This window comes from Artemia franciscana, chromosome 1, assembly GCF_032884065.1.
Source record: "Artemia franciscana chromosome 1, ASM3288406v1, whole genome shotgun sequence".
NCBI lineage: Eukaryota > Metazoa > Arthropoda > Branchiopoda > Anostraca > Artemiidae > Artemia > Artemia franciscana.
Window position 1 is genome coordinate 4,671,872 of NC_088863.1, and position 27,828 is coordinate 4,699,699.

The window sequence follows — 27,828 nt, forward strand, 5'->3', positions numbered from 1 at the left end:
AAAAGACTATTTCTAATTTAATCTGGTCCGGTCCCTGATACACCTGCCAAATTTCATCGTCCTAGCTTACCTGGAAGTGCCTAAAGTAGCAAAACCGGGACCGACAGACCGACCGACAGAATTTGCGATTGCTATATGTCACTTGGTTAATACCAAGTGCCATAAAAAGCAGGTTTTTTCAACTGAAAGTAAGGATCAACACTAAAACTTAAATGAACAGAACTTGTTACGATATAGGGAGGATACCCCTCCACAATACCTTGCTCTTCACGCTAACGTTGTTTCGAATGTTCAAAGAGCTATCTTATTCTAATATAACGAACATTGTCTTTCACTTTTTGTTCTTAAAGGATTGAGATATAAAATCATACTTCAGAATAAAGAACGAAGTATTTAAAAGAAGGCATCCCCCACATCCCACCACGAAAATTCCCTCAGAGAAAATTCGCCTTCCGAAAAAATGTCTGTTTACTTTCCAATAACAAATGCTATGCGTAAGCAATAGGCAAAAGGCTTTTCTTTTTCGAATTAAATGGAAAAAACAAGTTTTTTTTAACTGAAAGTAAGAAATGACACCAAAACTTAAACCGAACAGAAATTATTCTGTATGTGAAAGTCAAAGCACCATCGTAAAGCCTCGCTCTTAACACTAAAGTTTGACTCTTTGTTAGAATGCTACTTTCTAAAGCACTAAAAACTTTTAGTGAGGCGTTGAGGAGGGGACAAACTTTCTTCATATACGGAATAATTTCTGTTCGTTTTAGGTTTTAATATTGGTCCTTACTTTCAGTAAAAAAAAAGGTGTGATTTTTTTTATCTGATTTCTGAACATTTTTCAACTAATGAGGTTCGAATTTGGCTCACTCTACATTAAAACGAAATTTGCAGATTGACTTTGGAAGATTTATTCCTTATATGAAGGGTTCCCCCCTCATAATTACCTTATTCTTTGCGCTAAAGCTGTTAGCAATTAAAAAAAAACTTCTTATTTTAATTAAAAAACTCCCGTGTTTAAGTGAACGCTCTTAAAAATTGGGAGAAACAGTCAAACTTTAGCGTAAAGAGCAAGGTATTTGGTAGGAGACACCCTTCATATATGGAGGGGGCAACCCTTCCTCTCACGGAGATCTCCTTCGGAGCAATTTCATCCAACGTAAGGCAAATATTCCCCCCTTCAAATTCCCTTTAGACAGTTCCATCCTCGTGAGAATCCCCCCTCCCTGAAAAATTGGTTGTGGACAATTCAGCCTGAAAAATTCTGCTTAGCATTCTTTCGTTTGAATAAGACTTTAATTCTAATCGGTTTCTCGATCACTCCAGAAATGCCCTCTTCCGTGGAAATTATTTCCCAGGAATCAAACGTGCGGAAAATAGCCCCCGGATAATTCCGCCAGAACATCTTCACATGAAAAATTGGCAAACACCGTAATATTTCCGGGCCGACTATGATGTTTTCAATAATTTAGTATTTGTAATTAACATATTTATAATATTCAATTCTACTACTGCTATTACGAACAACTCACCGCAGCACGAAACCACCTGAGGCAAACACAGCAACGCACGCTCCTCCTCCATCCCAATCTATTCAAAGCCTCTCTCTGTACGCCCTCACAGGAGGCTCCCATTTTCTTTGAATCTTTCTTTATGACATCCTCCCACCCCAACCACGGACGGCCTGCTTTCCATTTAGCCCTATACGGTTGGCCGAAAAGGACAATATTTGGCAATATGTCATCCTTCATCCTCAGCAGGTGTTCTAGCCATTTCAACCTTTCTCTCAGTATAGCCCTAGAAAGCGGGATTGAACCATACTTTTCGTTAAGCCTACTGTTTGAGATACGATCAGTCAGCCAAATACCCATAACAATCCGTAGACAATTTCTCTGGAAAGCATCTAGCAAATCTTCATCCACTTTTTGGAGCATCAATGCTTTCCAGCAATATTTGACCACTGTCTTCACTGTATCTTCCTAAATTCTAATCTTGTTTTGAAAGACTTATCTTTCTATTCTTACGAAATTTTGTTAACTGTGAAAAAACACCCCATATAATAACCAAGGCTCAGGGTGTTTTCTCACACCCTCAGCCTTGGTTATTCTACTTTCAACATCTTCACTGCTCCCACCATCTTTACTAATAATACAACCAAGGTAAATGAAGCTGCCCACCTGATCAATCTTTTCGTTACCCGACGTCGCCTTTTCATCTTCACTTATTTCTAGCCTTAGTGACATAGTCTTCTTAACATTTATTTTCAATCCTATTCTAACACCCTGAACTCGCAAAACCCCCCTGAAAGTTCATTCATTTTGATTATATTTTGATCTAGGATGCTTAACTCATCAGTATAATCTAAAACCAGGAGATTTTTTCCTCCATATTTGATTCCATGGTCTCCCATTGCCTTTCCTGTGCTTCTTAGGACAAAACCATCAAAATGATCCATACACGGGGAGATACCATACAAGGATAAAACCTTTACTAAAGCTCTTCTATCAAAAGAATTGAAGGTATTTGATAACTCAGGCACTTCTCAATTACTAGCCTTCGTCGACACATCCTCTACCTTTTCTAAAACCGCACTGTTCTCCTCTTAAAACTTTGTCTATCTCTCATTCTAAAAAGTATCTTATAACTAAGTAATTTACTACCTACAGAGACCAGACTAATGCCTTGATAATTACCATCCTCACTCTTATCACCTTTTTTATACAGTGGTTTAATTAAGGTTTTCCTAAAATCGGCTAAGTACTTCCCTTTTTTCAAAAATTGTATCCATAATCTTTAGTAACTTATTTCTAACCTCAGAGCCGCCATATTTAACAGACTCATTTACCACGCTATCAGCACCAGGAGCCTTAATGTTTTTTAATCCTTTTAGTACCGTCGATAGTTCTCCCTCACAAAACAAATCTTCCTTCACAACCAAGGCATCACAAACTTTTTCTTTTTCCTTAATATCTTTTCGTGCAACTCTATCCCGGTTTAGCACATTCTCAGAATGTTCAGCCAATCTCTCTTCAACTCTTTCCTTATCACTAATTGTGGACCCGTTCTCATCTTTGACTGGGACAGGTCAGGATTGACTGCTCTCTCTCAATTTATTAACACGCCAGTACAATATTTTACTAATATACTATAAAACTGCATCTTCCAGATCCTCGGTAATTTAATCCATGGCATCCACTTTACACTCCTTAGTTTATATTTTAATGCTTTTTACACTTTCTTTGTAAACCTTTTGTTTTCCTATTTATCACTCAGATAATTCCTGTACAAGCCCCTTCTCTTCACTATTAAACATAAAGCCTTTTTACTATTATTCCAAGCTGCAGTCCTAATTTTCTTCCAAGGACAGCATCGTCAACTTAACAAATTTTTTTCCTAAAATAATTTCATCCATCTTCAACATTGTCAAATTTTAAACTCTCTAGTTTAGTACACAACAGTTCCTGGAAAATTTCTCTCGAATTCTCATCCTGGAGTCTACTAATATCATAACTACCCGGGAGGTAGTTACTCTTCCGAAATTTCGACTTTGAATTAACCCTAGATACTACCAGATGGTGATCTTTACTTTTAACATCAATAACAGCACTCCTATATGGCATAGAATCTTGTATTGATCCTGCCAGTCTTCGGTTTACAATAAGATAATCAATAAGGTTTCACCATCATGGTATTCAAAATGGTATTCACCATCACGTGAATACCATGTTAACTTATGGGCCATTTTATAACCAAACAACGTATTTGTTATAGCTAGATTGTTGCAACAGTCTAAAACATTGAAACAGTCTGTAGCCATTGTTGTTTTCTTTTCGTACACCAAATTTGCCTAGCCTAGGATACCATCTATCCCTATTTCTACCGACTTGGGCGTTAAAATCTCCTAATAAAAACACAATAATTCTTCTTGGGACCCTGTCTATTTGCTTCTGTAACTGTAAGTAAAATTCATCTGAATCACTAGTATCTCCGTCAGTCGGCCCTACAGGGGCATATACTACTATAACTGATATCCTGAAGTTTTTATTCTTAAAAAGAGCGATTACTTTTCATATTATCGATACCTTACCAGCCTAAACAAGACTTAGAAGCTTCCTTACTCATCATGAGCCCTATTCCCTGGCTATACACCCAATTCTTCCTGTCTGAGTAAACAAATTCTTTATCACCTAATGTCATGCTTCCTATCCCTGGGATATGAGTTTCTGAATCAAACAGTTCGTGGTAACGAACTGTAGTAAGGAGCGACCCGGCTCAATAGTAAACGAAACTCTAAAAAACGGATTTTGATGCTAAAAGATACATCAAAAGGATCGAATTTTCACGCTGATCCTAAATATATAAGTTTCAATTAATTTAGTCTTTGTCATCAAAAGTTACGAGCCTGAGAAAATTTGCTTTATTTTGGAAAATAGGGGGAAACATCCCCTAAAAGTAATAGAATCTTAACGAAAATCACACCATCGCATTCGGCGTATCAGAGAACCCTATAGCAAAAATTAAGCTAAAAAAAATAAAGCTCCTATCTAAAAAAATGTGGAATTTCGTATATTTTGCCAGAAGACAAATCACGGGTGCGTGTTTTTTTTTTTTTTTTTTTTTTTTTTTTTATTTGTTTTTTTTTTTTCAGGGGTCATCGTATCGACCAAGTGGTCCTAGAGTGTCGCAAGAGGGCTCATTCTTACGGAAATTAAAAGTTCTAGTGCCCTTTTTAAGTGATCAAAAAATTGGAGGGCACCTAGGCCCCCTCCCACGCTCATTTTTTTCCAAAAGTCAACGGATTAAAATTTTGAGACAGCCATTTTGTTTCGCATAGTCGAAAACCATAATAACTATGTCTTTGGGAATGACTTACTCCCCCACAATCCCTGGGGGAGGGGCTGCAAGATACAAACTTTGACCAGTGTTTACATATAGTAATGGTTATTGGGAAGTGTACTGGCGTTTTCAGGGGGATTTTTTTGGTTTGGGGGGTTGGGGTAGATGGGAGGGGGCTATGTAGGAGGATCTTTCCTTGGAGGAATACGTCATGGGGGAAGAAAAATCCAATGAAAAGGGCGCAGGATTTTCTAGCATTACTATAAAAAAAAAAAACAATGAAAAAATAAACATGAAAACGTTTTTTCAATTGAAAGTAAGGAATAGCATTGAAATTTAAAACGAACAGAGATTATTACGCATATGAGGGGTTCTAAAAATACTTTAGCATAAAGAGCGAGGTATTTAGGAGGAGATAAATACTTCGCTCTTTATGCTAAAGTATTTTTAGTAATTTCAACTATTTATTCTACGGCCTTTTTGATTCAGGGGTCATTCTTAAAGAATTGGGACAAAACTTACGATTTAGTGTAAAGAGCGAGGTATTAACGAGGGTACGAGGGTACAAACCCCCTCGTACACATAATAAAAACAGAAGAATATAAAATTTTGTTACGTAAGTTAATTCTTAAGTTACGCATATTTTTTACTAATAAAAACGTTCGTTAAAAATTAAAAGTTCTAGTAGCCTTTTTAAGTAACCGAAAAATTGGAGGGCAGCTAGGCCTCCTTCCCCACCCCTTATTTCTCAAAATCGTCTGATCAAAACTAAGAGAAAGCCATTTAGCCAAAAAAAAATTAATATACAGATTTCATTTCAATAATTTATGTGCGGAGAGCCAAAATCAAACATGCGTTAATTCAAAAACGTTCAGAAATTAAATAAAAAAACTAGTTTTTTTAACTGAAAGTAAGCAGCGACATTAAAACTTAAAACGAACAGAAATTACTCCATATATGATATGGGTTGTCCCCTCCGCAATCCTTCGCTCTTTACGCTGAAGTTTGACTCTTTGCCACAATTCTACTTTTTAAAACAATTAAAAGCTTTAGCGTAAAGAGCGAGGGATTGCCGAGGGGACAACCCATTTCATATACGGAGTAATTTCTGTTCGTTTTAAGTTTTAATGTCGCTCCTTACTTTCAGTTAAAAAAAACTAGTTTTTTTTTATTTAATCTCCTAATAAGTCCAACTCGAATTGTCTCAATTCGTAAGTCAAAATGTCAATAGGATAGTTATTTTTTAAGGTTAAAATATTCCAAGATCCAATTTTCATGTTCTTTAAATCATTCAAATTATTTTGGCCTCAGGAAAAGCAATGGTCCTGAATACGAATGTAGGACAGGGACCAGCATATCTTCTCAGTGCTACACCGAATTACTTAAGACGGTTTAGAGCCGGACAGCAAGAAGTCCCTGGGACCTCTAGTATGAAGGGAGGCTTTGCACAATCCTGGGCCTAATCTTTGTCACAGCACTTGGCGATGCTCTTCTATCAGTAAGAGTTAAAAACCTGCACAGACAGTCTCAAGCCTATTACATCGGATTCATTGAATATCCACGCCTACAAATATTATGTGACTACGGAGAGGCAACCCATAGTAGATAAATTAGCTAAGAAGAGATTTTTCAGCCTGAAAACGCCCGTCAAAACAGACAAAGCCTAGAGGAATTATCCAATAATCAGAATCATGTGTAATTACTGTGTCGTTTATTTTAATACAGTAAAACTATTATGAAATCAAAAAGAAACAAGAGCCAAGAGTTCATATGGCACTTGTGCCGAGGTCAGAAGAGCCAAGAGCCAAGAGCTTCTTCCCACCAAGTTTCATTACGGTCCCTCCGCTTAAAGCGATTCCAAGATTTCCAGTTTCCCCTTTCAACTCCCCTCAATATTACCGGATCCGGTCAGGATTTAAAATAAGAGCTCTGAGACACGAGGTCCTTCTAAATATCAAATTTCATTAAGATCAAATAACCCGTTCGTAAGTTAAAAATACTTAATTTTTTTCTAATTTTTCCGAATTAACCGTCCTTCCACTCCCCCCCCCCAGATGGTCAAATCAGGGAAGCAACAATTTATAATTTAATCTGGTAGGGTCCCTGATAAGCCTGCCAAATTTCAGCGATCGCTATATTGATCACGTATCTAGTTTTGGATCTTCTTCATGTAAAAATTGGAGTGGTCCGAGATTCGAATCTGAGACCACAAGCCATACTTAAGAAGAAGAATGATTTGTTTTATCGGCAATAAAATTCTTCTCAACTATCTAGTTCGCTCGCCATCCCCCCAGATGGTTGAATCTGGGAAGAGACTATTTATGATTTAATCTAGTCTGGTCCCTCATACACCTGCCAACTTTATTCGTCCTAGCTTATCTGGAAGTGCCCAAACTAGCAAACCCCCCAAAACTCCCCCAAAGAGAGCAGATCCGGTCATGTTATGTCAATAACGTATCTAGGACATGTGCTTTTTCTTCCCACCAAGCTTCATCTCGATCTCTACACTCTAAGCGTTTTCCAAGATTTCCAGTTTCCCCCTCCTACTCTCCCAATATCACCAGATCTGGTCGGGATTTAAAATAAAAGCTCCAAGTTACGAGATCCTTCTAAATATCAAATTTCATTAAGATCCGATCACTCGTTCGTAAGTTAAAAATACCTGATTTTTTTCTAATTTTTCCGAATTAACCCCCCTCTTCTCCCTAAAGAGAGTGAATCCGTTCTGTTTATGTCAATCACGTATCTAGGACTTGTGCTTATTTTTCCCACCAAGTTTCATCCTGATCCCTCCACTCTAAGCGTTTTCCAAGATTTCTGGTTTCCCCCTCAACTTCCCCAATGTCACTGGATCCAGTCAGGATTTAGAATAAGAGCTCTGAGAAACGATATCCTTCTAAATATCAAATTTCATTAAGATCCAATCACCCATTCGTAAGTTAAAAATACCTCATATTTTCTCCTTTTTCCGAATTAACCATCCCCCCACTCTCCCCCCCCCAGATGGTCGAATCGGGGAAATGACTATCTCTAATTTAATCTAATCTGGTCCCTGATACGCCTGCCAAATTTCATCGTCCTAGCTTACCTAGAAGTGCCCAAACTAGCAAAACCGGGTCAGACAGACCGAGAGACCGACAGAAATTGCGATCACTATATGTCACTTGGTAAATACCGAGTGCCATAAAAACAATTTTTTCAACTAAAAGTAAGGAACTACATTAAAACTTTAAATAAACAAAATAGCGTCGGATGATTTGCCCCCAACCACGCATTGCACTCCCTGCTGAAGGCACTGAATCAGAATATCGGTACTTGCGCAACGCAGACCATTGGTCAGCATTCAACCTTGTTTGAGTCACAGATCCCGCTAGAAAGATTACTTAACCAATTTGAGCATAAGAGCATAAGCTTTTAGAGAAGTGAGCTATTGCACAGCCTATTGCAAATACTACTTCCAGATAATCACATCATGCATAACTTAGACAAAAACTGATAGCAAAAGCTGGCAATCTTGTTCCAAAAAAAACATAGCCTGATTTAAAAACACAATTGTTGATCATCGACTGACCCCTTTACCAACGCGTCTAAAAATCCTGATTTTACTTTAATAATGCTTCAGGCCAGGCTTTTCCTTCACAAACCCACACACCCACAAACACACGCACAAAAAAAAAGAACTTGATAATGCATTATTCAAGAACTTATTGGTACTTTTCTCTCAGTTTTTTTTTTTTTTTTTTTTTTTCTTTTTTTTTTTTTTTGAAAGTTGAACACTCCATAATGTCGAAGAACCTTTGATATTCCAAATACAGCTATCAATACTGAGGCAAATCTCTAGTATTTTTATTGAGAGGCAAGAGGAGTCCATATCCGGATAGTCAAGGGGCATGGGCTACATAATATTTTTTTTCTCCAAATTTTCCTATAGAAAACAGACGTGTAAAAAGCAGAAGTTCTGAAAGCAGAAAGCAGAAATCTGAAAGAAGCCATATCTGGATGATATGGCTTCCATAAACGCAGTTTCCGATATTTTGGAGGCGGCAGAGACTCGTCATATTGAGTTTAATCTTATCTCAGTATACTAAAAGATATTTCTCATAGATCCCTTTTAAATTTATTAATGGTACCTCAGCCCCTTACAACCATTTCCAATTCAAGCTTTTCTTACAAAAAAAGAAAAACATAAAAATCCTGATATCTAATCTTGAAGCTTCGAATAGTCAAAATAATTCATTAAAAGCCAAAGATACCAATCAAAGACGAATGTATTTTCTATGCCGATCATTAAGCCCCTCTTCATTTATCACTCCTGTCCACAAGAATCCAATCGTACAAAAAATCATCACCTAACAAATCCTCCTTTCCTTAGCTTTGAATGATAAATATTTATCAGAGCCACAAAACAAATTAATTCTGGGAAGAAACAGGCTATCTAAAAACGGAAATCAGGCTATTTGTCACAAAACCAATACTTACCGGTAGAGTCGATACCTCACCGCCTGGGGGCTCTACTGGCTTGTTTCCACCCCTTTCAACGACGCGAATTTCCAATCGACCTGAGATGTGTTGAATTGGTTCACGATCCGAAATGGACATTGTCTACAAAATGAATTCACTAATCATTTTTCCGGTTTTATTCAGTCATCCATAAAATCAAAGATTTGATGAATTACCTGCTGAGGGGAACTTGGTTATGGAATTACTTTTCCATCATTTCTATTGTTTGTCCACAGTAATTTGATGGATGTGTCGGTATAATCTAATCTTTTTGTTCGAGTGTCGCATCTATCACAACACATTGTTTGCTGTACAAGCAAAAGGCAACTGATTTTGCGATACTTCATTCAGGGGCGTAGCTCCTGCATTTTTGTTGCGTATGTAAGAGGGATCCACATCCGGATAGTCAAGGAGCATGGGCTATATAATAATTCCCCCCTATATAATTATTGGGGGCAACTGACCCCCCCCCCCCAAAAAAAAAAGACGCCCCTGCCCGCATTTAAAGATAAAGAGGGAACTTAAAAACGAGCCATAAAACAAACATATATTAAAATTCGCACTTGTTCGGGTGTCGGGAAATTTATAAATGAACCCCAAAACAAACAGAAATTAAAATGCACAGTGAAGTAAAACTTAAAATAATATAAACTACCACAAATACATAAATTTGTATGTAAGAATGTATCCAGCATGTTTTTTTTTTGGGGGGGAGGAGTAAAAAACTTTAAAAAGCGCATCAAAAATCTATTTATAATCATTTTTGTTACGTTTTTACGAGTCGGACAAACATTTCGGGGGGTTCAAACCCCCTGACCCCCCTGGATACAGACTTTTTTATAAATTATATACTCTCTTATTACCACAAACATAAGAATGGGGCTATCACCCGCTCCAAAACCTTGAAGGCTTAATGCTTTGTACTTTAATGAAAACGATATGTAATCTGAACCATTTTTTTTGGTCATAGCATACAAAAGACATAAAACTAATTTAGTTTATAGGAAACTGGCAAAAAAAATCCTGAAATATATTCGAATATTGGCTTTCGAATAAGTTTTCTTCTTTTAAAAAGTGCACTTTTTCTTCACCATTTTGATTCAATTTCACAAAAAGAAACTTAAAACTTCAAATGATGTTTTAGATACATTGTGCACAGATTGCAGAAGCATTGTTTCAAATTGGCAAACCAACATTCGCCAATTTATTTTTAATCAATTTTATGAAGCTGCTACCTGAACTGTTATTAAAAAATTTTCAAACTTTTTTTTTGGGGGGGGGGCTGTTCATTCTTTTCTTGCGAAATATGAAGAATAATACTTGAACGGCATTTCTCCTGGATATGAAGTTTGGTTGGCGTCGAACCACTTTAACCGTTACTTTGAGTGTCTTCATATTATAATTTTTGTGTTTGTTTTAATGTTTAATTTTTTATATTATCTTTGGATTTTATCAGTATTTTTTTTAATATTGTGCACTGAAGACGGTCAAGCGGAGGTCTTGACCGAAATATTTCTATTGAAATCTACGTTTTCGCTGGCTTGTATTATCGCATTTCCCACTTCTTTAAGTCTTTTTTCGTTCTGTAGGTGTCGCATTTATCAGAAGACGCGGTCTTCTCTATAAGCGATTAAATTAAAAAAAAAACAACAACAAGTTTTTCGACTGCAAGTAAGGAGCAACATTAAAACTTAAGACAAACAGAAATTATTTCGTATATGAAAGGGGTCGTCCCCTCCTCGACCCCTCGCTAAAGTTTGACTCTTTCTCACAAATCTACTTTTTAAAACAATAAAAAACTTAGCGTCAAGAGCAAGGCGTTGAGGAGGGAACGACCCCTTTCATATATGGAATAATTTCTGTTCGTTTTAAGTTTCAATGTCGCTCCTTACTTGCAGTTAAAAACTGTTTTTTTTTATTAATTTCTGAATGTTTTTTAATTGATGCATGTTCCGATTTTGGCTCAATTCACAAGAATAATTAAAATGAAATTTGCATATTTTTTTTTTTTTTTTTGCTAAATGGCTTTCTTATAGTTTTGATCGGACGATTTTGATTTTGAAAAAAGGAGTGGGGGAGGAGGCCTAGTTGCACTCCTATTTTTGGTTAATTACAAAGGCAATAAGAACTTTTTTTACGAGCGTTTTTATTAGTAATAAATATACTTAACTTACGAATTAACTTACGTAGCGAAATTCTATATTTGTATATTTTTATTAGGTATACAAGGGGGTTCTCCCCCTCGTCAAAACTTCGCCCTTTACGCCAAAGCTTCAATTTGGTCTCAATGCTTTAAGAATGACCCCTGAATCACAAAGGGTGTAGAATAAATAGTTGAAATTACTAAAAAAATACTTTAGCGTATTTTAAAAAAGAGTGAGGTATTGTGGAGGAGACAAACCCCTTTATATACATAATAATTTCTGTTCGTTTTAGGTTTTAATGCTGCTCCTTACTTCCACCTGAAAATTTTTTTTTATTTTCTCATTGTTCTTTTTTTAATAATGCAAGAAAATCCTGCGTCCCCTTCATGTAAATTTTCTTCCTTCATGATAAATCCATGTAACCCCTTCCCCCGACCCCCTTTATCGTGAAAACCTGGGAAACCCCTGGGGAAAAAAACAACAAAAAAACAAATAAACACACATCCGTGATCTGTCTTCTGACAAAAAATGTGAAATTCCACATTTTGTAGATAGGAGCTTGAAACTTCTATAGTAGGGTTCTCTGATACGCTGAATTTGATGGTGTGATTTTCGTTAAGATACTTTGACTTTTAGGGGGTGTTTCCCTATTTTCAAAAATAAGGCAAATTTTCTCAGGCGATGGGTAAAACTAAACTTGATGAAACTTGTATATTCAGAATCAGCGTAAAAAATACGACACTTTTGATATAGCTATTGGTGTCGAAATTCCATTTTTTAGAGTTTCAGTTACTAGTGAGCCGGGTCACTCCTTACTACAGTTCGTTACCACGAACTGTTTGAAAGGCAGCCGGTTTTGCGACACCCGCCGTATTGAAGGGAAAAGGGGGCCGATCATGCTCCTTATGCAACTACAACGCTTAGGCTGTACATCCAAAATACCTTGTTTCTGAGATAAGAACAATCACATGGGTGGTCTATACCTTTACAAGAATCAAACAAAGTCCAATGTGGCTGAGTGCTCTAGGCTCAGGAGCATCTCTTACAATCCTGAAAAAGGTTTATACCTTTTTTTTGGGGGGGGGGGATTTGCCTCTCACTCAGACTAACTGTCTTGGCTTTTTCTCCAATTAGCCATGGCTTGAACTTGTTTTTAATTCAACTTGCAATAATGTACCCTAAGTCCTCTAGGCTGAGGAAAAATTTTGTGTCCCGAGTCCTCTACACTCAGGAAGATTTTTTCCTCCCCCTTCCCTGGAACTTCTTGAGAATGCCTAGTACAATATATTTGTTAATTCTTTAGTTGTTGAATGAAAATACCAAAAATCGTATTTTTCAAACTCTGAGTATTTTTCTCTTTTTTCGATTTGTTCCAATGAAAATATAAAAAAAGAGTTAGTTGAAGAATTTGGAGAGGGGTGAATGCAAAATCGAAAATACTCTTATCTAACTGAGTGCGGCATTGATCATACTCATTTACCGATTGTCATATTTGAGATTATTGCAAGTTGAGAAAGAATATATGATCATAACAAATAAATAAGAATAATGGTATTCCACAAAAAAAAATTCCTGTCGTATTCAAGGGAAATAATAACAAATCAGTTCCATAAGTGATCGCAATAGTTATTTTATAGAAATGCACATGTTATGACCTTTACATATTAGAAAACATTCAAGGAACTCAAAACTCTAAGTAACTCGAGCAATAAATTGGAAACGTAACACCTCCTATTCCCCCCCTCCAACACCTACATTTTAGCAGAAAAGACTGGCAGGTAACCAAAAATCATGCACAATAAAAAACTGCACAAAAACATATTTTTCAGAAAACCGGCGTCACGCAAATAATTATCAAATTCAGAACAAATATAATATTCCTTAAGTATGGATGCATATATGCTGCAAAACATAAATATAGTATACAATTCTAAATTTTAATATATATATATATATATATATATATATATATATATATATATATATATATATATATATATATATATATATATATATATATATATATATATATATATATATATATATATATATATCGGGTGGAGCCAGCGACCCTCCAGTACCAGATTACCTACAATATCTCAAGATTGGCTGTGGGATCGAGTTGAAACTTTCAAGAAATGCTGGGAGGACTCAAAGTGGACCTCAAATTTTGAATTAGGGGTGAAAGCACAGAATACAATGTGCAGCCAGGTCATCAAAATAACATATCTGCATTATCTCAGCAATGGCTTAAGGAATGAAGTTGAAATGTTCAGGTAATATTGGAGAAAGGAAGGACGAAGACTAGAGCAAGAGAATATCAACATTCTTTTGTTTGAGATTTTAGAAAATTATCAGGTCCACAATAATAATTGCATTATAACCTCATATGGGACTTCTAATCTATGCATAGTTAAGCAGCAAGGCAAATTTACCAGGCAATTTTTTTTCAATTTTTTTGTCAAAATGATGTATTTGCAATTTCCCAAGGCAGCTTGGGGTCTAAATTTGAAACTTTCAGGGAGTGCTGAAGCGGAAAAGGGAAGCGAATATTGAATTAAGACTCGAGGGAGAGGGTAGAGCTAAATCGAAAGGCATTGAGTGCATCCCAGTTATTAAAACAACAATATCTTTAATGTCCCAGGAATGGCTCAGGGGCGGAACTGAAACATCCAGGCAGTGCTGGAAAAGGAAGGGCGAGCGGCAGGGGGATTCCAAATTTCGTATCGAGGGATAGGGCCTAAATACTTTTTAACTACGGTTTCACAGTACAAGCGGCTCATGGAATCCTTCATCATGGAATCTATATGCGGTTAAGTGACGGCCAACGTGCTCAGGGTAACCGTGGGACTGGAGCCCTTGCGGTTAATCATATCCAAGAAACATCCAGAACTATATCCAATATGTATAATATGAGAGCGAATTTGGCTACAGCATTCCTGACTTTAAGCAATGCGCCAAGGCTGGCGACTTCGTCAAAAAGTGAGCTAGCTACCATCTTATCAAGGAGGCAAGGCCTGAATATGGGCTGCTAGAACTTATGTTCCAGCAAATGTTCACTAACGCAAGCCCTCGTAGCTGAAGAATTGTATCTATATAACCTAGACATATTCTGTGTTTCAGAGACAAGACTGAATGGACGAAAGACAATTAACCTAATAACCCCTTCATGTAAAAAGGCGATTCTGTTCATTTCTGCTACAATGGACGGATCCGGCCTCGCAGGAGTGGGACTCATGGACTATGAAGCAGTGTCTGACAGAATTGTGATGACCCGTTTAAAGGATCAGAGTAATAACCTGACAATACTATCTGTATATGCCCCTATTCGTGACGCCCCTGACCACTTGAAAAACAAAATCTATGCCCACCTCCAACTGACTCTGAAATAAATTCCTCGCAAGGACATCCTCGTAATCGGTGGTGACTTCAATGCCAGGATTGGCACGAGATTAAACAATTCTGAATGGGCCATATGCAACCACGGTTTGGGCGACCGTTGTATTAATAGAGTTATACTTCTCATGTTTGCTATGCTGAATAATTTCAGTGTGGCTAATACATGGTTTAAACTCAAACCGTGTCACACTTACACTCGGAGATCCCGAGATGGTAGAACCCGTGCCCAAATTGACTATTTGCTCGTTTCTAGTCGCTGGAAGTCTATGATTGCAGACTCGAGAGCATACAGAGGGGCGGACACTGGATCAAAAAGGGAATCCGAGCATTTTTTACTAAAATCAAAAGTTAGATTCAGACTCAGCTCCAAAAAAATTTCTGCATCTAGACGCATACTAGACATAAACTCAAACTCCCAGAAATTAAAGAGACCTTTATGCTCGAACTTACAAAACGTTTTACGGCGTTGCAAGATAATGATCAAGAATTTAAGACCAATCAAGCAATTTCCGAGACCAAGACAAGAGCCATGACGGAGCAAAAAAATTTTAACCCATCGCTAAATATAGAAAAGCGTTGGAACAAGTTCCGAAATCAAGTGAAAGAGGGTGCTACAGAATTTCTCGGAGTAAGGGACAAAAAACACAAAAGATGGATTTCACAGAAGACAATAGAACTCTCTTTCAAGAAGAAACAAATTACCGATAGATACTCCGCAAAGATTGTCACACATCTGCTAAGGCAGATAAACAAGCATATTGGTCTAATGTAGCCTGTGAAATGGAAAAAGCTGCTGCAAGCAATGATTCACGGAAACTCTACCCAGCTCCTAGGCGAATTAGTAAGGACAACAAGCTCCTCACGAGCAAAGAAGATCGTATCGAACGATGGCGTACTTACTTCCGTGAGCTCCTTCACCCACCAGCAAATGACCACCGCCAACCCATTCCATCCCACAACCGTTTTGAGTCACCATCCGTGTATGAAGATTGCAATATTGCCCCTCCAAGCAGAGAAAAAATTATCCATGCCACAAAACTATTAAAAAATAATGAAAGCCCTGGCATCGACGAATTACCAGCTGAACTTCTCAAGGTCCTTCCAGAAGCGGCTATCAATAAGCTTCACAACTTACTCACGGATGTCTGGATCAAATGAATACATCCCTGAAGAGTAGAGGACCTCTGTAATAACTCCTGTATTTAAGAAAGGGGATCGAGCCGATTGCATAAATTATAGAGGAATTTCCCAGACACCGATTTCTGCAAAAGTTTTTACAGTAATAGTATTAAATAGGTTCAAAAATATTAGAAACGAACGGACGAGGCCAAATCAAGCAGGATTCAGGCCTGGTATGGGATGCTGCGATCACATTTTTAACCTGAGACAGATCCTGGAACTCCGCCTTATACACCAGCAGGAAAAAATACAAGTCTTTATTGACTTTGTGACGGTATTTGACTCGGTGAAGATAAACGCTATCTGGGATGCGATGAGGGATGATGGAGTGCCGGGAAAAATTGTCCGTTTAATTAAGGCTCATTACATGGGAACGAGGGCATTTGTAAGAACAGGCGGGGAAATCTCTAAAGGACTATCAATTGACGAAGGAGTGCGATAGGATTGTGCCCTATCACCCATTTTACTTAACTTTGTCATCGACCAGATCATGAAGATCTTTGAAAAATACAAAAGTGTGGCAATCGGTCCAACACTATCAATAACAGACCTTGATTGCGCTAATGATGTAGATATCTTGGCCGAGTCTGTAACAGAAGCACAGCTCATAATAGACGACATTGCTGCTAGATCCCTTGCTACCGGACTAAAGATCAGCCAATCAAAAACAAAATCAATGCGCACCTCTGGGCTAGATGAAACTCCGATCACATTAAATGGTATCCCAATCGAGGAGGTCCAGAATTTCGAATATCTAGGCTCCCTAATAAATCCCAAGTTCTAAGCTCTAAATTAAATACAAAGCCACATCTCCGCAGTCTAGGCAGAATTCATTCCGCTTCGGAAGTGTCTCTGGTTACGTGATGAAATCTTCCTTCAAACAAAGCTCCGGATATATAAGGCGTTGGTCCTCTCTGTACTTCTATATGGTTGCAAAAGGTGGCCCTTCAGATCTGGGGAAGCTAATGACCTGAACATCTTCCACCACAAGCGTCTGCGCTGTATTTTTAGCCTGCGTCTCTCTGACTGCGTCTCTAATGATGTCATCAGAAGAAAATGTGGTGATATAGCACTTGTCTCTGATGTTGTCAAAGCGAGACGTCTACGGTGGTTCGGGCATACACTGCACCGACTGGATGACTCCTTCAGCAGACAGTGCTTGAAATGCCAACCCCTTAGGCACTGTAAGAAGAAGTCTGGAGGACAAAAAAAAGTCATGGTTGTCTACAGTTAGAGTCGACCTCGAGTCATTGGGAGGTTTCAACAAGTACGGGTATCGCTGGAATAGACAATGGATTCAGTTGATCGAGCCAGTCGCACTTCAAAGAGAACGATGGAGGGACGCTTGTCGGCAAATTCTGGATGCCATGATGGGCTTGGACAAGGATCGAACGTGTTCCAAGTACAAGTACAAGTAGCGGGGTAAACCAAAAGAAACTATGTGTCACAGACACTAGCATTACACAGATACAAAATATTTTATCTTTGAACGTATTTCATTGCTCTACATAGTCTCATTGCAAGTCCAAACAGTTGTTCCAGATGCTCCCATCTTTTTAACCCGTCCAAAAAGAACTTGGCATCTTTTTCTGCAAAACAATTACATTCCAACTGCATACCAAAGGTATGGTTTCCCAATTTGACGATGACTAAAATCTTTGTCCACCGAGCATAGTTTTTAGACTAGGGAACAAAAAGGAGTCACTTAGGGCAGGATCTGGAGATTAAGGATTTATTCTTATGATTTATTCTGATTGTAAAGCGTACTAAACTGTAATATTAAATTAATAGATTTACGTAATGGCGGCTACTGGGGGGGTGAGACTGCACATTATCTGGGTGAACAAAGAAATTCAAAGTAATCGATTAATATTCTCCTAAACTCCCTGGCTATCCTAAAAAAAACATCGCCATCACTTTTCCAGGCGAAAAAAGTAGTTTCTGCATATTTGGACCCAATCTCTCCTTTGCAGCCCATTGTTTTGACTGTATTTTTGTTTAGTGTGTAAAGTGGTGTATTCAAGTTTAACTCATAGAAAAAAATCTACTCCAATATTACAATTTACTGCACCTAAACTATGTCAAAAGAGCGTAGGAAACGCTCATCCGTACATGTTATAGTCTAACGCAACCAAACGTGGCAACGAATGTACAAATAGCTTTCTTACGGCTAAATCTTGATTCAAGACGTGGCAAACACCCTCTTTGAACATATTATAGCCTCAGCAATCTCTCTCGCTTTAATTCGACGGTCATCTAGCCCCGTTTGGTGATCCTCAGCAATATTTTCGTAAGTGGTTGTACTTTTTGGACGTTACAAGAGTTCTCTGTCCAGCAAGCACACATGGATACGTTTGAATTCAGCTTTGAAAAACTTAATGATAAAAAAAATGATATTGTAGAGACTCGTTCACTCCAAATTTGTTTTCTTAGATTGTGTTAGACTTACAGAGTATGTAGAAAAAGACAAGTTAACCTCAATGATGGATTGTTAATTTCATCTACTGTGCAGTACTTTTTTCGGGAGGGCATCTTTTTCGGGAGAAGGGGGAATATTTTGAAACAGACAATAATGCATTACCTGTTGAGAATAGATGAGAATTTTGCTTAAAAATCGTCAAACAAGTTGTAGGAATCAAAACCATAAAAAGAGGCTATGTCAACTTCCGCAAAAATGTCAAATTTTTCTAGTTGAACTGTTAATAGAAAATGTAATCCTTGTAAATAGTTTTCAGGTTAACCAATTTCCATTTCAAATTACCTTTTAAAGTTGGATTCTTTTTTTTTTCAGGGAAAATGATAATTTTTAGGGGAATATCTGGTTTCTCATTTATTACTTCTTGGCGTCTTGTCAGTTCCTCTTTGAAACTGGCGTTATTAAATATAGGTTATTATGAATCAGGGGCGTAATTTGATATGGGCCAGGAAGGCAACTGCTATTCCCAGACCAAAGTTTGCCCCTGGACCCCATTTTTCCTCCACCCCTCAGCTGAAATTTAGTTTCTTCTAAAATCTTTTTAGAACTAAGATAAACCTGCATAATTCATCAAACAGTTCGTGGAAACGAACTGTAGTAAGGAGCGACCCGGCTCAATAGTAACCGAAACTCTAAAAAATGGCATTTTGATACCAATAGTTACATCAAAAGAATCACATTTTAATGCTGATTTTAAATATATAAGTTTCATCAGGATCAGTTATACCCATCGAAAGTTACGAGCCTGAGAAAAATTGCCTCATTTTAGAAAAAAGGGGGAAACACCCCCTAAAAGTCATACCATCTTAACGAAATACACACAATCAGATTCAGCGTATCTGAGAACCTTACTGTAGAAGTTTCAAGCTCCTATCTACAAAAATGTGGAATTTCACATTTTTTGCCAGAAGACAGATCACGGATGTGTTTATTTGTTTTTTTGTTGTTTTTCTTCCCAGGGGTGATCCTATCGACTGAGTAGTCCTAGAATGTCGCGAGAGGGCTCATTCTAACGGAAATTAAAAGTTCTAGTGCCCTTTTAAGTGACCAAAAAATTGGAGGGCCCCTAGGCCCCCTCCCACGCTCATTTTTTCCCAAAAGTCAGCGGATCAAAATTCTGATATAGCCATTTTATTCACCATAGTCGAAAAACCTAATAACTATGTCTTTGGGGACGACTTACTCCCCCGCAGTCCCCGCGGGAGGGGCTGCAAGTTGCCAACTTTGACCTGTGTTTACATATAGCAATGGTTACTAGGAAGTGTACAGACGTTTTCAGGGGGATTTTTTTTTTGGTTTAGGGGGAGACTTGAGGGAGGAGTACGTGGGAGGATATTTCCATGGAGAAACTTCTCATGGGGGAAGAGAATTTCAATGAAGGGGCGCAGGATTTTCTAGCATTATTTGGAAAAACAATGAAAATATACATATGAAAAGTTTTTTGTACTGAAAGTAAGGAGCAGCATTAAAACTTAAAACGAACAAAATTATTACGCATATGAGGGGTTTACCCCCTCGTTATACCTCACTCTTTACGGTAAAGTAATTTTTAGTAATTTCAACTATTTATTCTACGGCCTTTGTGATTCAGAGGTCATTCTTAAGGAATTGGGACAAAATCTAGGCTTTACTGTAAAGAGCGATGTATCGGCGAGGATTGAACCCCCTCATATACGCAATAAAAACACACGAATATAGAAGTTCGTTATGTAAGTTAATTCGTAAGTTACGTATATTTTTTACCAATAAAAACGTTTGTAAAAAAAAATTAAAGTTTTAGTTGCTTTTTTAAGTAGTCAAAAACTTGGAAGGCAACTAGGCCTCCTCCCTCGCTCCTTTTTTCTCAAAATCTTCCGATTAATTGCAATTAATTAATATGAAAATTTCGTTTTAATTATTTATGTGCGGAGAGCCAAGATCAAAATCTGCATTAATTCAAAAATGTCCAGAAACTAAATAAAAAAAAAGTTTTTTTAAATGAAAGTAAGGAGCAACATTAAAACTTAAAACGAACAGAAATTACTCCGTATATGAAAGGGGCTTTTCCTCCTCAACGCCTTGCTTTTTACGCTAAAGTTTGACTCTTTCTCTTAACTCTATTTTTAAAACAGTAAGAAACTTTAGCGTAAAGAGCGGGGCGTTAAGGAGGAAAAGCCCCTTTCATATACGGAGTAATTTCTGTTCGTTTTAAGTTTTAATGTTGCTCCTTACTTTCAGTTAAAAAAATTGTTTTTTTATTTAATGCATCCACAGAAACAAGTCAGTTTTCTTTAGTATTTCTTGCCTTTATGGTGCTATATGGCCCATTTTTCAGTGTTTACTGTCATTTTCACTTGATTTGGGAAAATTGACTCCAACTTTGCCCCCCTCCCCAGGAATTCGATGAAATTATACCACTGTCATTTTATCATTATATACAGGAAGGTGCACCTAAATTACTAAAATACTAGCTACAAAGACTTCTGAAATTAACACATAACACATGTACAAATTAGTACATAATTTTATTTGCCGCAATATTGAGTAGCTTTAATGGACTCAATTCCGACCATTATGCATTCCAAGACAGATTTGGAAAAAAAAACGTTTTAACGAAAAACAATGCGTCTTTTTAGTGTGTTTGAAATTTGTTTTGAAAAAAAATTAGACAAATTATAGGCATCTTAAACTAAAAAAAAAGAAATCTGAATTTCCCTCGGTAATTTTTTTTCTGAAGCTTGGTAGTAGTAAATCAAAAGACATTTTGTTACAAGATATACATTAGCATGACTTGAAGTCTCTACCCCCCCCCCCCTCCTATACAGAATAAACTCTGCTAATTTTGAGATTTGATGTTACTCTTTAATTTCATAATAACAGCATAGACCAGAAATATTCCCAGAAATTAAGAGGGATTACATATCAAGTTCTACCTCTACCAACACCCCCCCCCCAGCCACGTCCTAGAACTAATTCTGTATTTACCGGAAAGCTCAATGAGAATTAGGCCGTTTTGAAATTAAAATGCTCCCTTTAAGGCACCTGCCTCCTCCCTAACTACAGTGAAAAGGGCGTGGGAGGGCAGGGGGTTGCCCTCCGATCACTTTTGAATATTTAAAAGGGCACTGGAGCTTTCGATTTCTAAGTGAATGAAACCTCTCCACAGTTTATACAATCACCCTTCCGTTAAAACCTTATATCTTAACGTTGGACAACTTGTATAACTTACAGCCCCTGCCCCGTGGGCTGGCAGGGGGGTTATCAAACCCAGAGTTATGACTGTTTGACCTTTGGTGTATTTTGAACAAAATGTCTATCCCAAAATTTTGATCAGATGCGTTTGGGGAAAAACAGCCCTCCAAATACTTTTTACTCTTAAAAAGTGCACTAAAACTTTTAATTTGCAATCGAATGAGACCCCTCCGAAGTTTATACGACATCCCCTTCCAAATGATGTGCCTCTGGGAAATAAATAAGTAAGTAATAAGTTAGTAAGTAATTAAGTAAGTAAAATAAAAAAAAATAAATAAATAAAGTAAGTAAGTAAAATAAATAAGTAAATCTATATATATAAAAATAAGTTGTCTGTCCGTTACGCCAGATTATATAAAAATAAGTTGTCTGTCCGTTACGCCAGATTATATCTTATCTATATATAAAAATGAAACTAAATTGAAAAGCAAACTGAAACTAAAAATATAGAAACTGGGAATTGCATAAATATTTCTATATATTTTGACAATAGATTAAAGTAATTCGAAAACCTTATAACAGATATTTATAATTTTGAGGTTTATTATAAATTGTTGAGTGTTAGCATGCTTGGCACGTAAAATTTTTTCTAACAGTCAATGTTAGAATGAACACTGACAAATTGAAAAACATTGAAAAAGATAGAATGTTACCAAATCCTACAACAGAAGAAACAGCCGAGGAAGCTGCTCAAAGAGCTAATGCCAAAAGGCTTGCGGCTAAAGAACGCAAAACCGCGCAATTAGATGAAGATCAACCTGGACAGCGAGAGTCAAAACGTATCAAAACTGAAAATGATAGCGATGATGATTGGGTTTGGGATTTTGACTTGGATAAGGTTATCAATGCCTACCAGATTTTAGTTAAAAAAACAAAGGTTCGGCGATATGTATTTACGTCTGAAAAATAAAGAAGAAAAAGAAAACTGAAATTAAAAATGTAAAAACTGGGAATTGCATAAATATTTCAAAATATTTTGACAATAGATTAAAGTAATTCGAAAACCTTAAAACAGATACTTAAAACTTTGAGGTTTATTATAAATTGTTGAGCTTTAGCATGCTTGGCACGTGAAGATTTTTCCAACTGTCAATGTTAGAATAAACATTGAACGACAGAATTTGCGATTGCTATATGTCACTTGGTTAATACCAAGTGCCATAAAAAGTTAAAAAACTAAAAAGAAAAAAAAGCTAAAAAAACTAAAAAAAGCTGCAAAACTAAAAAAAATTAAAAATAAAAAAGAAACTTTATCTATATCTATATATATAAAAATAAGTTGTATGTCTGTTGACTGACGTCATGTTTGTGTGTCGACTGATGTCATGTTTGTCGACTGACGTCATTATGAGGATTGAGCATTATTCCGTCATGAAGTTGTTTGTCGACTGACGTCATGTTTGTCGACTGACGAAATTACAGACCGGGACAACGGGACACAAAGGACGACCGGGAAACAGGGAATATAAATGACGAACGGGACACTCAAAGAGAAATTACAGACTGGGACACCGGGACACAAATATCGACCGGGACACAGGGAATAGAAATAACGACCGGGACACAGGGACACAACTACAACGGGGACGCCGGGGGGCACAGGGGGGATATATAAATGACGACCGGGACACAGGGAATGTTCGATTAGCCATCACCATCAATAAAGCTCAAGGGCAATCGTTAGAAAAATGCGGTATAGATCTGAATACGGATTGTTATCCCATGGACAATTATTATGTTGCATGTTCAAGAGTTGGTAAACCTGACAATTTATTTATATGGACAGACAATGGGACAGCAAAGAATGTTGTATATTCGCAAGTTTTACGTAGTTAAAAATATATATATATATCTATCTATATTCACAGGTGGGACACAGGGTCACAACTACAATGGTGCGTAACTAATATGGCGCGAAAAAAGCTAAAAAAAGAAAAAACCTAAAAAGAAAAAACTTTAAAAAAAAGCAAAAAAATAAAAAAAAGGTAAAAAACTGAAAAGAAAAAAAAGCTAAAAAAATAAAAAAAGCTGCAAAACTAAAAAAAAGAAAAACTAAAAAAGAAACAATATTTATATACATAAAAATAACTTGTTTGTAGGTATGTTTGTTTGTTCGTGGGTTTGCATATGACGTCATTATAAGTATATAAGGCTTTGTATATGACGTCATTATAAGATGACACTACAGACCGGGACACCGGGACACAAATGACGACCGGGACACAGGGAATATACAACTACAGCGGGGACGCCTGGGGGCACAAGGGGGTATATAAATGACGACGGGGACACATCTATCTATATTCACAGGTGGGACACAGGGACACAACAACAATGGCGCGTAACGACTTACGCGCGCGGGGGGGCTTGGGGAGGGCGCGAAGCGCCCCCACCAACTAGGTGATGGGGTGGCGCGAAGCGCCACCCCAACAGCTAGTAAGTAAATAAATAAGTAATAATTAAATAATGACACGTTGAACCCTTTTGGCTCTTTACTATAAGCAACGCTACAACATTGCCACTGAGTTAAACAGGAGATTGAAACTTTCAATTTCCCTTATAATGAACAGCCAAATTATCCAGAGTAAATATGGGGGGAGGGATTATCAGGGGGAGAAATATGCACAGGGGAAGAGGATTTTCTGTAGGGAAGAATCCTGTGGGAGGAAGCGCCTACACCCAAAAAAATAAGCTTTGTATTTTAGGGAAGGAGGTTGGGCGCAACGCGCGTATTTATAAAACTACTGGATACTTATACTGGATATTAGAATACTTACTGGAAGACTTGGTCTTCTTTCAGTCAGTACTTCTTCACCAGCCTTCTCTTTATTTTCTTCGGCACTGACGCTACGCCTCATGGCAACACCACGAACAATATCCATAGAATAAACATAATTTTCTATTTCTGCTTGCTGTAATGTAGGAGGCTCGAGATCCGGTCTAAAAAAACAGAACTATTTATCCCTTTCGTAATAGCCTTGCATAATACCTGGCATAATAACCAGACTAGAAACAGTATGGATTATTGGAAATAGCATCAACACACGAATTAAAAATAGACAGATCAGTTTTCTTGTTTCATAGACAGAGTAGTTTTCTAAGTTCGAGGACGACCATGAACATCAAATAAGGAAAGAAGAAAAGATAACCCAAAAATGATGTTACAAAATTCCAAAATATATTCTGGCGAAACAACGTCATTTAAATTAAAAATTCAATTTTTTTTCAACAAGACTTGTCAACTTTCTTTAAATTCAGTATTTTATAACTGTTGCCATGAAGTAATTTTATTATTAAAAAAAATTATTGTAAATGTGGTTTTAAAAAAATATTTTTTTAAAATATTTAATATTTTAAATATTAAATAGATTTATTTTAATCTCATGACCGTTTTTGAGTTATTTTTATCTATATTTAGTAGACCCCAACCAGAGTACCTTTAGCTGCACGAAGCGCATTAAGAGAATTCTCAATTTAGAGCCATGTCTAGCGTGGGATGACATAATCAGTCGTGACCAAGATTACCACCTGTACAATGAAAGTGCTGTTTTAGCGCTATTGTTGTACCTGTAGCACTATAGTACATGATCAGGGTTGCTGTAATAGCAAAAAAGTGTTCTTATTAGTACTATTATAGTCAATTTTTAGACTATAGCACTGAAAATCGGTGCATAGTACGTAAATTTGGCCAATTGCAGCACTTTAGGAACTGACCGTGTTGGCAACCATGGTGTTGACAATGGCAATACGATCTTTATACTTTAAGTCAGCAATATTCATCCTAGTAAAAAAATTGTTTGGTCCGTTAATGGTTTGACAATTGTTTTTATGCCATTGACAATTGGCAAGTCAATGCATTTCACCGCAACCTCATATCATTTTGCTCATATGCCTGTAGCAGGTGTGATTCATAAAGCGTACAGTTGTAGGTTGAACCATACAGAACTTTAATAGACAATAATTAAAATAAAAAATCCTTATTAAATATCTCCTCATTTGCCATTGAACTAGTTTTTTAAAGTGTAAAAAGTTAGGGACACCTTTTCAGTGACAAGTTATCCAAGGCTCCCAGGGATAAAATCGCTCCCAATTTTTGGAAAATTACGATCCTGGGATTTTCTGGGCTAAAAAAAACGACGTATATAGGTCACGAGTTTGATCAAATTCACTAAGAGCCTTAATTTCGAAAAAAAAATATTCACGTGAGTGACGTCACATTTATGAGCACCTGTCAAGAGCTTAAATACATAGTTTTTGCCTCAGGAGCTCTATTTGTTAGGATTATGTTTTTAGCACTTAAATTAATATTTCATGAGACTATAAAATTTAGTTTTAATTTAATATATATTAACAAATAAGTTTTATAAGTTAAATATATTAATAATTTATGAGTCAAACTTTTCATATCCCCATTAAATTTAGCAACGGACCTTTATTCGGGAGTTCGGGGGGGGGAGAGTTACTTGGACATCCTACGGACCAGTTTCAGAAGCGTAGGATTTGCACCTCTACAGACGAGAGATGTAGGCAGTTATTGACTGTTTATGATGATAGCACTATAAAACAAATTATACAAGACATTTAGATTTTGTTTTAATCAACTGATTTTACTTTTAACATCACTTAAACTTATCTTTTATTTATTAGACTTTTAAATCTAATTAACTTTCTTTTAATTAACTGACAAGCTCCAGAATAAATACCACTTCCTAATATGCTCATGTAAAAGCGTCAGAAATCGAGACATGTATTTTTACCATTCGAAATGGAATGTGTAGATTTTCAATAATTCCAACAGACCAAGTAATTGTTATTTTGTCATCAACTTTAGATTCGGTTTTATTTGGCTTGGCTAGCCCCTTTCATTGCCCTACTTACACGGCTTTCACCTTGTTTCCTCTGCCAAAACAAAAGCGAACAAGGTATTTCCACCTTATCAGCTGAAATCTTCTTTTCTTTTACAAGTCCAGTCAAAATCTAATAAAAATCTAGATTTAAAATCAAATGAAGACGAAAAAACACAAAAAATTCCTACTTAAACCAATATTTTCTATAAGGAAGACGCCTGTCTACCTCTGACTTCTGAATAGATTTAAGTTTTGAATCCAAGGAGTCAAGCAAGTGAAGGAAAGACCCCAGAGATACGTCACCATGCTCCCACAAATAAAAAATATCATCTTTAAAACAAAATCAAAATTCAGGTTTACAAACCTGGGTTCGTTTACCTGGGTTCGTTTTAAAGATGATATTTTTTATTTGTGGGAGCATGGTGACGAATCTTTGGGGTCTTTCCTTCACTTGCTTAACTCCTTGGATTCAAAACTTGAATTTACCTAGGAATCAGAGGTAGCCAGGCGTCTTCCTTTCTTAAATGTCCTGGTCTACTGAAATGATATATGTTTCGAGTTTGGGGTCTATAGAAGACCCACACATAGTGATTGTTACTCAAATTATTCCTCTAATCATTCTCCTGCTGTGAAAAAAGAATTTCTCTATTAGACAGAGTGTTGGAACATTCTTTTAGAATAACAAATTCATTACGCACGAGTGCCTTCAAGACTAATTCTAGCCCCCCTCCAGTCCGTCTGAAATAGACCTTGGACCACCTTCCCAATCACATAATCAAACACGTCAACAGCTCTTAAGTCTCAAATGGTATCGGCAAGAAATGCAATGATTAAAAATAGAAATCAGGTGACCTAGTTCTCCAATTTATTTAATTGCTTGATGGTTTGTTTGAGTGAATGACATTTTTCTTTTATTTCTCAGTTGTTCGTTAGTAACCGCCGATGGTAATTCAGAAATTCTTTGGATTTTGTGCAAATCGCGGATATTGGCGAATGACTCATTTATGCCTGTCACGTATTTGATTTTAATTCTTATATTTTTTAAACACAAACTTTAACAATCATTGAGCATAAACTTGGGACGATGAAAAAAAAATTTAACAATTTTTTTTTTTTTAATCAGGAGATATATTCATTTGGAACCAAGGATCAGAGCTCAATAATCTAATTGACAAATAATAAAAAATTGTTAAATTTCAATTTCTAAATTTTTATTATTGGT

The 27,828-nt window shown here is 36.8% G+C and overlaps 1 protein-coding gene across 2 annotated transcripts in view; it reads right to left on the reverse strand.

Annotated features, from left to right (window-relative positions):
- LOC136024740 (tau-tubulin kinase homolog Asator-like) overlaps positions 1-27,828 on the reverse strand; it is a 132,122-nt gene that overhangs the window by 50,408 nt on the left and 53,886 nt on the right. For both annotated transcript variants that reach the window (XM_065700186.1, XM_065700177.1), the window contains exons 12-13: positions 24,537-24,699; positions 9,310-9,432 (exon numbers count right to left, since the gene is read on the reverse strand). In XM_065700186.1, coding sequence (XP_065556258.1) covers positions 9,310-9,432; positions 24,537-24,699 — 286 coding nt within the window. The remainder of the gene's footprint in view (positions 1-9,309; positions 9,433-24,536; positions 24,700-27,828) is intronic.